The sequence below is a fragment of the Drosophila arizonae genome, chromosome 5 (genome assembly GCF_054131065.1).
Source record: "Drosophila arizonae isolate 15081-1271.41 chromosome 5, UAZ_ARI_1.0, whole genome shotgun sequence".
Lineage (NCBI taxonomy): Eukaryota > Metazoa > Arthropoda > Insecta > Diptera > Drosophilidae > Drosophila > Drosophila arizonae.
Genome location: NC_142925.1, coordinates 3,744,895 through 3,762,269, shown reverse-complemented (window position 1 = coordinate 3,762,269; position 17,375 = coordinate 3,744,895). Strand labels below are relative to the sequence as shown.

General features: G+C 41.7%; 1 protein-coding gene across 1 annotated transcript; it reads right to left on the bottom strand.

Moving 5' to 3' along the window:
- Positions 1-169: 169 nt before the first annotated feature.
- Su(z)2 (Suppressor of zeste 2) lies at positions 170-17,373 on the bottom strand. Its single transcript, XM_089469546.1, has 7 exons — positions 17,115-17,373; positions 12,760-13,011; positions 12,529-12,625; positions 12,248-12,427; positions 11,471-11,711; positions 6,386-10,106; positions 170-3,958 (listed from the first exon to the last, which is right to left on the bottom strand). The coding sequence occupies exons 2-6, from the start codon at positions 12,920-12,922 to the stop codon at positions 6,393-6,395; spliced, it is 4,395 nt and encodes a 1,464-aa protein (XP_089325672.1). The 5' UTR covers positions 12,923-13,011; positions 17,115-17,373; the 3' UTR covers positions 170-3,958; positions 6,386-6,392.
- Positions 17,374-17,375: the final 2 nt, after the last annotated feature.

Below are 17,375 nucleotides of genomic sequence, written 5' to 3'. Positions count from 1 at the left end.
CGGCTAGCGATTATTTTAGGTTAGCTTACAACTTAGAAGTACGTTATTAGACGCTTGAAATTTATCGATAACGATTATTTTAATCGCTTTATATATGTAACAATCGATAATAGCTTGCTTAAGCTCTAGCCATGGATTCATAAGTTTACCTGTTCCATGCTTAAGTGTATTGTTTGCTAACATTTATCGATAAGCGGTTGCTAAAGCACTTCAACATTTATCGATAAGCACGTAAAACGACTTTTCGAGTCATTTGATTTTTATATATTTTTAGTTTATATTGTTTTTGTGTGTTTGTTTTATTTTGTTTGTTTTTTGGTCGAAGCTTTAAAAATAAATGTTTTTGCTGTTCGATTTTCGGTTTTTGTTTCTGTTGTTTCTGTAGCTTCGATATTTAAATTTATGTACAAAGTTCGTGCAGCAATTAAACGTAACACTAAATACGATAAAGTATCTACACGTTATTTGAATACCTATATATATTTGGGTATATATATTTATATATATATCGGTATATTTTAGTTATATATATATAGTTGTTGTATTTTCGTATCTTTATGCTTGACACGCTCAGCTCAGCAAAATCGTTAAAATTTTATCGCCTCAACGAACGTGCGTGGCTCTCTAACTGTATGCCGTCTCCCTGTCTATCTGTGTGCGTGTGTATGTATGTGGGTTGGCTACTGTTCACACACACCACCGAAAAAAAAAACAAAAAACAAAAGATCTAAAAGTCCAAAATGCGCCGAGGCCGTCAACAACCTGCTTCACACTTCGCCGCAGACACAAAAAAAAAAAAAAAAAATTAGATACAGAAAAAAAAAAAAAAAAACACTTCCGATTAAGTTCGCTTCACGTTTTCACAACAAATTTATATCAATAATTTATATGATTCCTAGATGTGATGCGATTTTGATTCAAAGCCACAAAATATACGCCTTTCGCTTGTTCGCATTTTGATTTTCGTCTTTTATCAGCTGTAGTGTAATGATTCCGTTCATATGGTAGGCCAAGTGGATACCCTATAGGCACATTGAAGTCTATTTAATGTATGTATGTTCGCTGTTTGGTCTATTGAAAAGGACAATTGTCCTTCTCATCGGGCAATTCAATTGAAGCGATTTGTGTGTGGAATTTGTAGATTTGTGTTAACTATATCTGCATCTGTATGGTTCCTTTTTCGTGTTTTATCTAGATAAATGAGTTGATCTGTTGTACATCTGTTTTTTAAGATAAGTTGTCAATCGAGTAAGGATTTACCCTAAGGAGTTTCCCTGATGAACTAGAGCAACGACTCTCTATGTCTTACTCTAACAAGTAATCCTGACTCTAATGAGTATGCCTAACGAGTATCCCTAACGAGTTTCACTAGCGAGTAGAAATCGCTTCAAAATTAAGCATTTTGCTACAGTGAGTGTCTCTATGTTAGTTAGATTAATCATGAATGAGGCGCTTGGTATTCGCTTTACCCATTCGAATTCGCTTCAATTTTATTTTCATTCTAAGAGTTCAACAACAAAATACAACGCATTTGCCTTATACCTCAAGCATTCGCTGCATATTTATGACGAGTTGTTTGTAGATTAAACAAGCTTTGCTTAACTTTGTTCCTTCATTTACCCGCGAGTTACAAAACCCTAATTGATCCACTATTAAATTGATTATTTGTTGACGACGAGTAGATCCTAAGTTCTAAGAAGCACTTGTTAACGAGTTGCTAGTTAGCGCTCAACGGTAACTAAAAATGTCTTCAAAATGAAGCTATTTGCTAGGAATTTAGTCAATTTCCATTGTAAGCCTGCTCTCTGCTCTTTTGATAATGAGTTAACTAAAGTATTAGTTACTTCCCTCATCTATCTCTATCTCTCTCTCCTTCTATAGCCAATATCAGCAATTTAAATTGAGTTGCTAATTCGTTTCTATATAGATTAAAGCAGTTGCCTATTGAGTTGGTTCCGAGTGCAGCGAGTTGTTTTCGCTATCTTTTAACACTTTGTATGTATATGTTGTTGTTGTTGTTGTTTTGCTTTTGTTTTTCAGTTACTTTGTGAATAAATTTTATTCGTTCTCAGCTTGTTTTTGTTTTCCCTCTTTAATTTAAAGATATCTAATCTAAAGCAACGAGTTGTTCCCGATTTAGTTTTTTTGCGAATTGTTTTTTGTTATTTTGGTTTTTCAGTCCAACGATTTCAATTGACATCGTAAGCGTATTCAATGTGGTCTGCGCGCGTTTCTTTTGCTGTTTCTGTTTCTGTGTGTGTTTTTCGCTGATATTTTATAATTAATTTTCGTTCGCATTTTTTGTGTTTTGGTTTTTATACTCATTCACGAAAGTGAATCAGTATATTGGTTTTGTGCAATGTCCGTCTTGCTGTCCGTCCGTCTGTCCGTCTGTCCGTCTGTCCGTCTGTCCGTCCGTCCGTCTGTCCGTCTGTCCGTATGAACGCAATCTATTTCGGCGCTATTGAAGCTAGAGACTTGAAATTTGGAACACATACTCGTGTATATCTCCGATTTATAAAGTGTTAAAATTTTCCCGATCCGCCCACTAGGGGCGTGGCAAATCGGAAAATGCATTTTCCGATATACCAGAAATCATGTTTGTTGAAGAGCTAGAAAGCTGAAACTTGGTATGTAGGTCCGCGTTGGCCACCCAAGATCACGAGCTATGGCGGATATATCTACGCCCATTGGGGGCGTGGCAAATCGGATAAAACTGTATCTCCTAAAGTTGTAAACCTAGAATGCTGAAATTTTGCACGTCAGCTAATGGTATGATTCTATAAAGTCTGAAGATAAATTATAAGTCTACGCCCGTTGGGGGCGTGGCAAATCGGACCTGAAGATATAGTGATTTTTTAAATTCTCCTATATTTTGGACACTATTGATGGCAGAGACCTCAAATTTTGTATATATACTCGGACTGATCACCCAAGACCAAAAAGTTTTGTCGGATATATGTCCGCCCACAGGGGGCGTGGCAAACCGCAAAAGTTTATATCTCCTAAAGTATAATAGCTAGAAGCTTCAAATTTGGATAGTTGAGTTACTGGTAGCCTCCTCTATCGATTCCCCAAAAATAATTTTTACGCCTCTTTAGGGGCGTGGCATATCGAAAAATACCCTGTAATTTTCACATTTTTTTAGGGTAAGCATTCAAACTTTGCAGTTAGGGTAACGTTATCTCTTTCTAAAAACTGACCAAAAATGAGGTGTCTACGCCCAGTTGGGGCGTGGCAAATCGGAAAAACCTGTATATTCTACAGTATTAGAACGAAACTTAACTACTAAATTGTTGATGGGATGTGAATGAGTATTCCGCAGTCGGTAACGCCCGACTGCAACGTTCTTACTTGTTTTTTTTTGCTATGCCAAACAGCAACAGCAACAAAAGCAGCTCTCGCTGTGTTTTATTTATTTATATTTCGCATTTTTGTGTCAGCTTTTTTGCTGCTGCTGCTGTTGCCGTTGTTGCTGTTGTTGTAGTTAGCAACAAATACGTTTTATATTTATATTTGCATATATATATATTTATAGTCATATATTTCCATTACGGTTATAATTTATTTCGACGCGTACTAATTCCAATCGCAAATATTTGCACAATTATTTGCATGTGTATGCGAACGCTCGGTATCTGTGTGTCTGTATCTGTATCTGTATCTGTATCTGTGTGCGTGTGTGTGTATCTTGTATCTTATATCTTGTTATTTGGTATATATGATTATAGTTTTGTATTCATGTAAGGCTTACGCGCCGCTGCAGTCGAGTCTAGTCGAGTCACTTCAAGTTGCGGCCGCTCTTTGCGCTTCTCATTGTGCTAATTGCAGTGGCACGTCTTATTGTTGTTGTTGCGGTTGTTGTTGTTCCATCAATTTGCGTTCGAGTTCTGATTGCCTTGCAGACTCTCGAGTGGCGCCACCAAATACATTTGCGTGCCGCACATCCAAAGAAACGCTGCATTTCAAATTGTACAAGTACGAGAAGAATGTAAATTGTTATTCATGCTTGAAAATACCAACAAAATGATGTAATGTGCGAGGCAAGCAAGAGTGTGCCAGTGTGTGTGTGAGTGAGAGAGGGAGCGAGTGAATCGATGTATGCTGGGCACTGCTGCTGTTCATTAAAAAGGCAAGCAAAAAGAATACAAATTTAGCACTGAAAGCAACTACAAATATAATGAGCTATTTTTGCTGTTGTTGTTATATATGTGTGTGTGATAACGGCATAAATAAAACCAGCATAAGAAATGAAACGATACGGCGAATTAACGAATGACCAACCAAAGTACCAAAGAGAGCGCAAGGGGAGGGAGGGAGACAAAGCTAGAGGTAGCCACGGTGGCAGCAACTAACATTGCTCGCCAAACGAAAAGAGTATGTGTGCGTGAGAGTGGGAGAGGGGCAGAGGCAAAGCACAGGCAGGAAGAGTGTGCTAAGCTAGCCAAAAGCGAGGGAGGGAGATAAAGCTAGCAAGAAAGCTAGACTAGCAAAATGTTCACCCAAAAAAAGGCTGAGAGTGGGAGCGGGCCACAGGCAGGCAGGTAGAGAGTTCGAACTTCGAAGGCAGAGCAATTCTGAGGGTGGGATGAAAAGTTAGCTAGGCTGATGCACAATTTGAAGACGCTTTGCGTATTTATACAAGCAACGCTCGCTAATGAAAAGAGAGTAATTTGGTGAGTGTGAGAGTGGCACAGACAGGAAGAGCGCGCTGAGCAAGGCAAAGGGATGGGAGGGAGTCAAAGCTTGCTAGAGCGCAAGCAAATGCTCGCCAACAACAAAAGTGAGTGTGAGAGTGGCACAGGCAGGAAGCCAAAGGCGTGGGAGGAAGACAAAGCTAGCTGGAGCCTCAGTTAATACTGAAGACGCACATTTTACAAGCAAAACGCTTGCTAAAAGAAAGAGAGTGAGTGTGAGAGCGGGGTCAAGCAGGAAGAGCGTGTCAGTGAATGGTGGGGGAAGGGAGTCAGAGCTAGCTAGAGCTGAGTCTAACGTGAAAGACACACGTTGACGAGCATTGCCCGCTAAAAGAAAGAAAAAATTGTTTTTGTGTATAATGACTACTTGAGAAAAACGAAAAACGAAAGAGGAAAGCAAAGGCACAAGCAGAAGCAAAACGAAAAGAAACAGCCGAGCCACAAAAAAAAACCAGCAGCAGAAAACGCGCAAACATGAAATGTAATTTGTATAATTTGAGTCTCTTCTGCTTGAATTTTTTTTCTCTTTTTTTGGGTTGAGTGTGGGAAACGCGCCAAAAAGAAAATACATATACATATAGAGAATACAAAGCAATGATAAGTTAAGCAACAGCTAACAACAATAGAAAACTGAAGTGGGAAAAACAACAACTGGAGCCGAGCCATTAAAACTAAGTTATCTAAAAGGTATTTAAGCTAGGCTCAGGAATTATAAAAAACTTGAAATTGTGCCAAAGTGTATTTGATAATGTTTAATGTTAAAGCTGAAGATATGTATGTACAAAATGTCTATCAGTTGTGCAACTATATAATATAATTTTAAGTATCTAGAAATCAGTCCGATATGAAATAATCTATGTTAGGATATATAAAAGTCCACCAAATCAGTGGAAGACTATAAACAAATAAAACCTCAATATTAAATTGAGATTAATAGAAAAATTAAGTTAAGATAGAGTTAGTGTAAGATTGGTATACATAGATATAGAGAAGTGCATCAATAAATATTTTAAGGTGAGCAGAGGCCAATATATAAAAGCAGATAATATTTGTTATAAATAAATGATTCTTACATATATACAATAAATAAAGTATTAAGCCTTATACAAATGTAAAAATTGTATTATAGAAATGAATAAGTGCGCGAATAAGCTATAGACAGAAAAGTTTTTCACGAGTAAAAATTGTAAATATTATATGGAATAGTTGACTCTATATAAGCAATATTCAAGTGAATAATGGGTACATCTGTGGTTTTATAAAATACATTGTGATACGTGTGATTCAAGTGTGCGATGAGGAAAATTACATATTATGCCAAGTGAATCAGTAAATATATCTATATGTATATGATTTACGTCTGTATATGTAAATAAATACATATTGTGAATAATCAAATATAAATATAAATGAATGCATATATGGTTCTAAATGAATATATGACTAAGTGTGAGTATGTTTTATAAACAAATAAGAAACTGAATCTACATTTATTATACCTATGAATAGAAGTGAATATATGCTATATACATATGTATGTATATGGATGAATATAAGTAAAAATTATATACAAATAATATAGCAATCAGCAGATCTTTTCGCTCAGTCTTTTGCTTTGTGTGTGTGCGTGTGTGTGTGTGGCTTTGACTGCTTGATACAGATATATTTCATTTTGATGTTGCACTTACCTTGTGACTAAGCGGAACTTGCCACCGATGCCAAAGTGTCGGTGGCGGCGATTTGAACGGGCGGCTTTGACATTGACTCGTTGTCAGCAGCAGCGGCAGCGGCAGCAGCAGCAGCATTTGGCAGCGACAGCGCGGGTAGCGAAAGTGCGGGCAGACTTGACAACGTGGCAGCAGCAGCAGCAACAGTTGCTGCCGCTGCTGTTGTTGATGTTGTTGTTGTTGTGGCAATTGTGGATGTTGCTGCTGCTGTTGCTGTTGTTGCTGCTGCTGTTGCTGGCGTCTTGACTTCCGTTTTGGCCACGCTGCTTGCGGCCTTTTCTGTTGCAGTTGCTGCTGTTGCACTGTTGCTGCCGCTGCTGCTGCTATTGTTGCTGCTGTTGGTGTTGCTGCCCAGTGGCGCCTCCTCGGCCATTGCGGCGGCTTTGGCCTCGGCACGTATGTTCAAATTGGCAGCAACTTGGTCAATTGTTGTCGCCTTCTTCAAAGCGCGCGGTGAGGTTGCCGCAGGAGCAGGCGTATTGCTGTTGCTGTTGCTGCTGCTGCTGCTACTGCTGCTGCTGGGACTTAAAGTTGCTGCTGCTGACAATTTGATCGTCTCTTCGGCTTTGACAGTCAACGGCTTGGCCACGGAAGTTGCTGTTGCAGTAGTAGCAGCAGCAGCAACTGTTGCTGTTGCCGTTGTAGTTGCCGTCGGCGTTGCCTGATTGCGAAAAGCCAACGCTGAAGGATTTGGTATGCTGCGCACTGATGCATTCTGCGGCCGAACCAGCGCATTCTTTGGCTTATTCTCATAGATATTGCCGCACTTGATCGAGATTTTCTCACGCGCCGTCGCCGACTCGGAGAGCATATGCAGATTTTGTAGATCGTCGCCGGTGCCGCCAGCAGCACCAGCAGCAGCAGCAGCAGAAGCAGCAGCCGCAGCAGCTGCAGCCACAGCGGCAACAACGGCGGCGGCAGCATTGCTGTTGCTGCTATTGTTGTTGTTGCTGCTGTTGTTGTTGCTGCTGCTGCTGTTGCTGTTGGCGGAAATGTTTTGTTTGATTTTGTTTAAGGCTGCCTCCAGACTGTTGCTGCTGCTGTTGTTGCTGCTTAATGTTGTTGCTGTTGTGGGCGCCAACTTTGTTGTTGTTGCTGCTGCAGTTGTTTGTTTGCTGCTGCTGCTGCTGCTGCTGTTGTTGCTGCTGCGTCCTGCTGATAAATCAAGTATGTCAGCATCCTTGACTGTTGCTGCTGTTGCTACAGTTGCTGTCGTGCTGGCTGCAACTGTTGCTGTTGTTGTTGTTGTTGTTGCTGCTGCTGTCGGCGGCCGAAATTCACGCAAACTTGTTTTCGACTTGTCCAGCAGCGCCAAGCCATTGGCTTTGCTTTGACTGCTTGCTGCTGCTGCTGCTGCTGCTGCTGCGGCAACAGTTGCTGCCTTTTTGGCTGTTGCTGCTGCTGCAGCATTTGATTTAGCTGCAAAGGCTGCGTGCGTCGTCGGATTGCGCAGATTGATCAAAGCAGGCGGCGATGTGCGATAAGCAACATTGTTGCTGTTGTTGTTGATGTTGTTGCTGTTGTTCATGTTGCTGTTGCTCATGTTGCTGTTGTTGTTGCCCGCTCGCTGTGCGCTCAGCGTCACAGACAATGGCGGCGACTTGACCATGGCCGGCATGGACAACGGCGGCGATGCCGCCGACTGTGCCGCATTTGTGGCACGCTTGGCGGGCTGCCGTGGCAAGCTGGCCGGCGGACCCATCAGCCGTGCGCCAGCAACAGTTGCCGTTAGCCCCGGACTCGCACCCAGACGCACTATTTCCAGCCCGCTGTCCGCGGCATAGGCATAGCTCTGGACGTTGCGTGGCCGCGGCGTTATGGTCACACTGCGTCCGGTGGGGCACAGCTGCGGCATGAGCATGGGCGGCGCATAGACATTGTTCTTCAGCCTGGCAGCAACAGGGTTGAAGCAATGCAATTGTTGTTGCTGCTGTTGCTGGTAGTCCAGGCGCGGCTGCTTGGCCAGCAATTGGTGCTGACTCTCGTCCAGCGACAAGGCGCGCTTCGGCTGCTTGTTGGCCGCGCTGGCAATGGAGCTGGGCGCCGCTGAGTGATAGCGTTGCATGTGCGGCGGCAATGTTTGCCGCAGCGGCGACTGCGGCACGAGAAAATGTGGCGCTTGCACGGCGCTCGGCTTGCGATTGCTATTGTGATTGCTAGGCAGCGGCGGTTTGGCCAATTTGGTTGGCTTGCTGGCAGCAACTGTTGCTGGTGTAGCTGTTGGTGTTGCAGTTGCTGCAGTAGTTGTTGCTGTTGCTGTTGCTGTTGCCGTTGCATTGAAGCCTTTGAATAGGCTGGGCGGCAGCGGCGGCGAGGCGGGCAACTTGAGCGCCGGCTCGGCAGCAACTGTTGCTGCCGCCGCCCTGCAATTGTTGCTGGCTGTCATCAGGCTGTTGATGCTGCGCGATTCCTCGCCCAGCGTGCGATTGAGAGCATCTTCCTTAGTTGCTGTTGCTGCTGCTGTTGCTGCTGCTGTTGCTGCTGTTGCTACATTTGCTGCTGTTGCTGCCTTTGGTTGCTCCTCCAGCTGCAGCTGCTTGAGCGAGACCAGCTCGCCGCCAGCCAGAGAATGGGATCGCTTCAGATCCAATTTGTGCGCCTTGTGATTGTGTGTTGTTGTGATCTTCATCTTCATCTTGCCATCGGTCTGGGAGCTAATCATCGCATGCAGCTTCTTGCGTTTGCCATTCGCATCCTTTGGCTCCTTCGAGTGTTTCTTTTTGCGCTTGCGATGCGACGACGATGAGGAGGACGAGCAACTGTTGCTGATGGTTGCGCTGCCATTGGAGCCATTGGTGGAGCAGCTGCTCGACGACATGGGCGACGCATTCGGACTGTACTTGAGCGCCTCCTGCTGCACAGGCTCAATGGGCTTCAGGCCAATGTTCTTCACATATGTCTCCAGATCCACTTGATGTTGCACCGATGCCACCGCCGCCGATGCACTCTCCAGCCGCGGCTCTGCCGACCGGGGCAGCGTCAGCTTTGTCGTCATGCTGTTCAGCTCGATTTTCAGTTTGAGCGGTTGCGAAGGCGGCGTCGATTTCTTATTCGCTGTCTTCAGCTCGAAGGCGCCTTCATCGCCGTAATTCGCTGCCGATTTGCTCAGCTGCGATTGAGGAATGCTGACAACAATATTGAGATTCGAGAGATTGTTGTTGCTACTGTTGTTGTTGTTGTTGTTGTTATTAGTCAGCTCTGGCTCTGGTTCTGGTTCGCTCTTGACATGCAGCAGCGGCGCAGATGAGGAGGAGTTGCTGTTGCTGTTGTTGTTGCTGTTGCTGTTGTTGTTGTTGTTGACCACGCCATAGTCGCTGTAGCGCATATCATTGCTGCGCAAACTCTTAAAATTTGTTGGCGCTGCTGCCGCCTCCTCCAACTCGCGTTTGCCTCCTGCCGACTGACGCTTGGTCTTGGCCAGCTTTGTGCTGTTGTTGTTGTTGTTGTTATTGTTGCTGCTGCTATTGTTGTTGTTGTTGTTGTTGGCTTTGCTGCGCGTCTTGCTTGTCACATGCAACGGCAACTCATCAGCAAAGGTCACCGATTTGCTGGGCTTTGTTGTGGCTGCCACAGCGACATTCGATTCAATATCCCGTTTAACCTTTGACAAATTGCTCTCATCGTTTTTTGTTTCAATGCGCTCGTGCAGCAGAATTCTATAGCGAAACGCCATGGGCGCATGCTGTGTGATAATCAAGCGAAAAACCAAATAGAAAATGCAAAATGGAAATGAGGAAATGAGGAAAACATTGAAGGATTTTGCTAAACGTCTATCAACAATCTAGTCGAAGCTATATAGGAATTGCCGCAAGCTAGCTTGAAAACTGCAAAAGATTGGAGTGTTTTCTATTTTTGCCACGCCCCCAGCGGGCGTATATCATAATGCTTGACATTTCCTGTATCCAACTTGCAAATTTTTATAAAATATAATCATAGATACATCTTTACATATCTCTATCTATCTATCTATCTATCTACCTATCTCTCTCTGTATATATCTATATATCATTCGTTTATCTATATATCTCTCTATCTATCTATCTATCATCTATCTATCTATCTATCTATCTATCTATCCATCTATCTATCTCTCTCTGTATATATCTATATATCATCTATCTATCCATATATCTATATATTTATCTATCCTTCTATCTATCTATCCTTCTATCTATCTGTCTATCTATCTATCTATCATCTATCTATCTACCTATCTCTCTATCTATCTATCTATCCCTCTCTATATCTATCTATCATCTATCTATACATCTATCCATATATCTATCTATCCGCCTATCTTTCTATCATCTATCTATCTATCTGTCTATCTACCTATTTACCTATTTATCTATCTATCTCTTTATCTATCGATCTATCAATCTAATCTGTATAGAAATCTGTGTCTTTCTATCTCTTACCATTCTTATCTTTCTATCTCTTATTTGAATCCAATTAATACATTTCAACTTTTAATAAGCTTATCTAACCAAAACTATATTTTTTGTAGATCCAAGTACTTAAACATATGGCTGTTCTAGGAACAAGAGCTCAACATTCATATTGATAAATATATGTATAGCGGATCAACCTAACTTATTCCACTCTGAACCCGATACAGTGTTGATGATCTGTTTTCTTAAGACAACCCATAATTTGTATACCAGACAATTCCATTGCAAAATGAGCTGCACCAAGTCTCATGTAGGTAGCTACTCTTTAGGCTGAGTTCATATGGTTACGGCAGAGTTAATCAACTATATAATCGACCCTATGGTGGCTGCTGTACACCCTGAATCGGCATTATGGCATGGACACTAAACTAGCGGCACAATTCGATTTGCCAGCGGCTAATTTTAAGTGCCAAATTCAGACAAAACAAATCAACCTTCCACTTATCCCCCCCTACCCATTGCAGTCCATCCCAATCGAGCCCATGCCATACCGTGCCATACCACACCATACCATCCCATCCTATACCATCCCTTCCCTTCCCATCCCCTTCTCTTTCTAATCTCCCAAAAAGCAAAACAAAGTTTGAGAACTCACCCGCTGCCAGTGGTAACAATAGCCGACATCCATGAGCGTAAAGTTGAGCGGCAAAACCTCATCCTCATACGTGACCTCGACCTCGACGTGTTTATTCTCCGGATCGATGTCGTACTTGGAGCAGAGAAAACGCTGCAGATGCACAACCCTCAGATTGGCGGGGCATTGCAGATAGCAGATGGGCGGCTTTTCGGTTGAACCGCAATTTTTGAGTGTAGCCGGATGATATTCCAGCGATAGACTGTATTTGGGAAGAGAGCGAATAAGGAGAAAAATGTAGATAATTAAATTAGAGGCAGAGTAGAGATTTACCAGGGAATATTACAAGCAACTTAAGCACTAAAAGGAAAATGTGCGAAAGATGAACTAACAGAATGAAGAAATAGCAATGTGAAATGAAGAAAGAAACTTATCTAGTTGAGCTTTAAACTTCTTTCTTTCTTTTATATACATAAATCATTTATAAATTTAACGGAAAAACGAAGAAAGTCAAAGAAAACCTAAGAATACTCCATTTTTTCTCATTTCTCAGACTTCTTCTTGATCTCATATCATTCGTTTACTATTGACATCAGATCATTTATTTTATTTCTTGATAAGGAAATGGTTACTTTTGACTGTCAATAAAACTTAAGAGTAAACTGATATAAAGAATGATATAATTTTGTCAAGCAAGCAGAGTTTGAAACATTAAATAAGCTATACCAGCAAAACAGATTAGATATAATATAGAAAATCTATTTTATTTTCAAGCAAGAAAAGTTGACATTGACATACCTAATAGGCTCTCCAGGCGAAAAGAACTCCTGTTGCTGTTCTCTTGACGACTTGTGCAGCAAGTCCTCCTCGGCAGCCAGTTCCTGGTGCTGTTCCTTAAACTCAGCTAAACGTTCGCATTCGCGCTGATAGAGACCCGGCACCAGTTTATAAATCAGCGCACGCAAAGTGTCATCGGATCTGCAAGAGAACGAGGCGCGACAGTTGTTAAAGCCAAGATTGGGGAGTGAGGGAGATGGGGGAGAGTAGGAGAAGAGGAGAAGAGGTGTTGCAACACCTACCTGAGGTTATCCTCGCTGATATGTTTGCCCCCGCTCGATTTGCACTGTGGGCAGTAAACATCGCGCAGCAAATGCTTCAGAATGCAGCTGCGACAATCTGCAGAGAATTACAATCAAAGTGGGTTGTACAGATAGTATATGGATATATATATAGAGATAGATATATGTATATATTTATCTACGGCATAAGCATCTATATAGTTATATATTAAGCTCTTTTGCTTCACTTACATGTATGATAGCAATTGTCCACTGTTGTTGGATCTATCATATAGCCTCGGCATATGTGACAGGTGAACTGTTCATTGAACTGGCTCAGCTGTCGTGCGGAACCAGTGCGTTCCGTAGATTGCAGTTTGTGTAACTGCGCTGGTTTTTCCATTTTCATTTGCATTTTTGTTGTGCGTGTGTGGGTGTATGTGTGTGTATATGTAATGATAGCCTCTTTTGAATAGTTTAGAATGTTTTAGATGCTAACATGTCCTGTGAAGAAGAATAAGAAGAAGAGCAAGAAATTAGTTCAATTCAAATATGTGTAAAAGAGACAAAAGCTAGAACTATATCTTAAATAAAGCTCGAGCGTTATTTTTAAGAGACTCAAGACATCTTAATGATCGATCAAGATAGCTATAAAGCTGGAAGGTCTTATGATAGAGAGCAGAGAGAAATATGACTTGGAAGCTTGGTTCTCAGGGACTTAATAAAGTTGAAATATATAATATATAATCTTGATAATAGCTCATGCTTTACAGCTAGGTCTTATAATATCTCTTAGAAGAATATTTGGACAGCTCATTGATACCATAAGGTTTATACTGCTGTTAGGTCTGAATAATTATTTACAAAATATAAGAGAAATTCGCAGATTTTTCACTGGAGTTCGAACGTTTGACATCATATGAAATATTTAGACATATTAACGATGCTACAAGCTTTATAAGGCTGTTAGATCTGGGGGCAAGCAAAAACCAAAGAGCAGCTCGACAAGATCAGACTGTAGCTTTGCCTTCACCAGAAGAAGAAGCAACACACAGACCAAAACAAAGGTAAAAACAAAACAACATCCAACTGTGAGAAACAACATAAAGCAAAAATCGCAGCAACAACCATCATCAACACCCAGCGACATGAATGTGGTTGGGTCGCTCTAGGTCTCTCGACTCGTCTAGTCTCGTTTGTCAAACAAAACCCCAACACACACACACACATTTATATAAATATGTATCTAAAACTTTATATCTATGTAGCAGTGTAGCAAAACTGCAACTGCAACTGTGGCTGCCACAAAAAGATCTGGCAACGTCAGATGCAGCACTTTCAACTAGTAAATCAGCCATCCATGAATCGGAACAATGCCAAAAAAGAAAAAAAACTACACACACACACACACACGCACACTTATGTATATAAAAAGAACAAAAAAACTAACTCATATGCGGCGCACATTAAGGCAAAGGTGGGTGCAAAGGGGGGCTAAGGGGCGCTACTGGGCTTACAAGCGACGCCCTTTGTGCTGCACACAGAGGGCATCCGACACACAACCTCTCGCACACACACACACACACACACACACACACACGCACATGCCCGCACACACACTCAGCGCACTCGACGATGTTTTGTACTTGAATCTAGTTTTAGGTTTTTCGCCTTCGTCTTCGTCGGCGACTTCGCTGCCTTCGTCTGTTGAGTTCGCCCGACGTCTTCATCTTCGCCTTCGTCTGCGCCCGACGTCTTCGACTTCGTCTTTCGTTGTGCAAACGAATAAAGTACGAAAATTACGCTCTTGCTATGCCCTACACACACACACACGCACACAGAGTCAGAGTTGATAATCATAATAATAATAATGACGATAATGATGATGATGATAATTACGATGTGGGCAGCGAGTTGGATCAGCAGGTTGGCTTGATTCAGAAGCACAGGCGAAGGCAGAGTCAGAAGCAGACGCAGAGGCAGCAGCAGAGACAGCGGCAGAGGCAGCGGCAGAGGCAGCGGCAGAGGCAGCGGCAGAGGCAGCGACATAGGCATAGAGCAAAGAGGAAGAATATGTATGCCACATCAAGTTGATGAGATTTGAATGGAACAACAAAAACAGCAACAGCAGCAGCAAATGTCATGTTAATGTGTGGAAATACATTTATACATGCACACACACATACACACATGCACACTCATACCCATACATCTAATGTGCTGTTGTTAGAGCTTTTAGGAACTAGTCCTAATTGTTTTGTCTGCAATTAAGTTGCTTTCGGTGTCGAATTAGCATAGTTAAGAGGCTAAGTCGGTTGACTAGACGTATGTACATATGTATGAAATATAATATTACATGTGTCAAATATTATTCATGGCATAATTGTCGAAATATGTTTAGAATACAAGGCCTAAAAATCCATTTGAAAGTAGCAAACGATTTTATAAAATTTTAGTTAGTTATATTATTGTACTCTGGGCCATAGGAATTAGAAAACTACTAAAGTTGGAGAGGTTAGAATATAATAAGCCTTAGGTCTTTGCAGCATAGGCTCCAAACATCAAACTTATGTTACTAATCAATCTATCTAATCTCAATCTACCAAATATACACTTATTATATTCTTCTATTTTTCGAGTTAACTATATATACATATATCTTCTATCTTACTATCTACTATAGAGCCAAAAGCGTCTACGATAATCAATAGACATTTATAAATGAGTAGACTTTTCCTAGATTGATGTGTATGTATCAGTATCTCTAAACATAGATATCTATCTATACGTAGCTATGTATATATCCTTCCTTTTCATCACTCAACATTATATACTCATGTTCTATGTTTCTCACATAACTATATTATTCTGTCTTTCTACCTATCTTACACGATTTGTATAGTACCTCTATCTAGCTATCTATATACATAACTGCCCATTCATCAAGCTATCTACCAATCTATGCAAACTCTTTATCCATCTTTTCTTTCAAATATTCTGTAGCCCCTACTTAAACTATCTGCTGACTTCTTTGCCTTTCTGGTAGTAAAACTCTTGTGGTTTTTTGCTTTTTGAAGCATATCTTTGATTGTATAATGAAATACCACGAGTACTTGAAAAGAAACTAAAACAAGTTTTATCTGTGAAGCTTCTAAATTTCATATTATTTTCCTAAAATATTATAAGCATATGGAGATCTACAAAGCTTCAAGTAGTAAACCACATGCCTATTAGATTAGCTTTAATATAATACATGCTCAATTAAAATGATCGTTCATAAGCTTCAAAATATGTTGCTTATTCATATAGTTGATAATAATTATAATATAACTATGTATATTTAATCAGTATAGTTGTTTTTTAGTCTTACTCATTTCAATATATCTTATCTTTTTTAGCTTTTGAGCTCAAATATGTATATAATTCCATTGCGCTAAACTCATATAGTATATTTCCTGAGAGAGTTTGGGTTCGCAATGGTCATATATAAAAAAGTTAGTTTTATATTAAAACCCAAGTCTTAAGCCAATCTAGGATTCGTCCAGCTGCTACCCAAGCAAAGGCTGTGAATCTAACTGTAGGGCAAATAAAAGTCGCCTTGGCCCGCAAATGCGCAGCCCACTTTTTTTCTGTCTCTCTTTTTCTCATTTTGTTTTTGCCCCGTTTGCCTTTGACATGTTTCTGCTTTTGTACGTCACACGCTCACGCGAAACTGGCACGAAAGCAGCTTGTAAAAGGCAAGACGAAATAGGCGGCAGCAATGACAACGGCAACAACAACAAGAGAGTGAAGCTGTGCTGCGATGCGATGCGATGCTAGCAAAAAAAAAAAAAATAATAAACAACAAGCTAAACAAAAAGCGAGCAAAAAGGAAGACAGCAAAAACAAAAGCGGGCAAACTAAGTCAAAGTGGGCACAAGGATAGAGTTAGCAACAGCCAAAAGGAGGGCAGAAAGAGGGGGACACAGCGAAAGAGAGAGACAGCGGAAGCTGGACACACTTTTATATAGAAAATGCAAACGTTGCTAAGGATAATGAGAAGGTGGACGCAAAGCAAACACTAACAGAGCCATTCATCAACGCCCACGCCCAACCCCACACACACCCACAAGCTCACTCACACTCACACACTCAAAGTGTTAGACTAAAATGGCTCACAGTGCCGGTCTTAGTGGGTGGCTTATGGGTGGACAATTGACAACATTGATGACGTCTTCAATGCCGCTGACGTATTAGTTTACGAGCAAGGCTCATAACAATACACCAACACACACCCACACGCACACACACACACACGCTGACAGTGACGAAATGGCCACAGCTTGCACAAACTTCGCCGCTTCGCTGTTATCGCTATCGAAACGAAACGAAGCGAAGCTATAATAACAACAACAGCCACAACAGCAGCAGCAACTGGCGCCGGCACGAGCGCACTTTACAACAACAGTTCACAGGGTGGTTGCTACACACACACTCACACACACACACACACGCATACATTCATGCACAGTTAGAGACACGACGCGCACGCAACAAGCTTTGCCGATGATGACGAGAGACGCGGCGACACAGCGTACAATTTGTATATGTGATCGAATGAAATTTACTTGCGTTATGCACGTGCGGTATTGTCCACAACAGCAGCCGCTGAGAATACAACTGAAAGCAATGCACGAAATTCAAATGCTATGTGCGAGCGCTGGCTACGTTTCGTTCGTACTCGCATTCGCCGCGCAATTGAGGCGAAACGAGCACACGAAGCAACGACGACACCAATTTGTATCTATTCGCCGCGGCGAGAGAGCGGCAGCACCGACAGCAGCGACAGCCGCCCCTTGTGGGCTGTGGGGAGAGCGTAACAGCGGCAC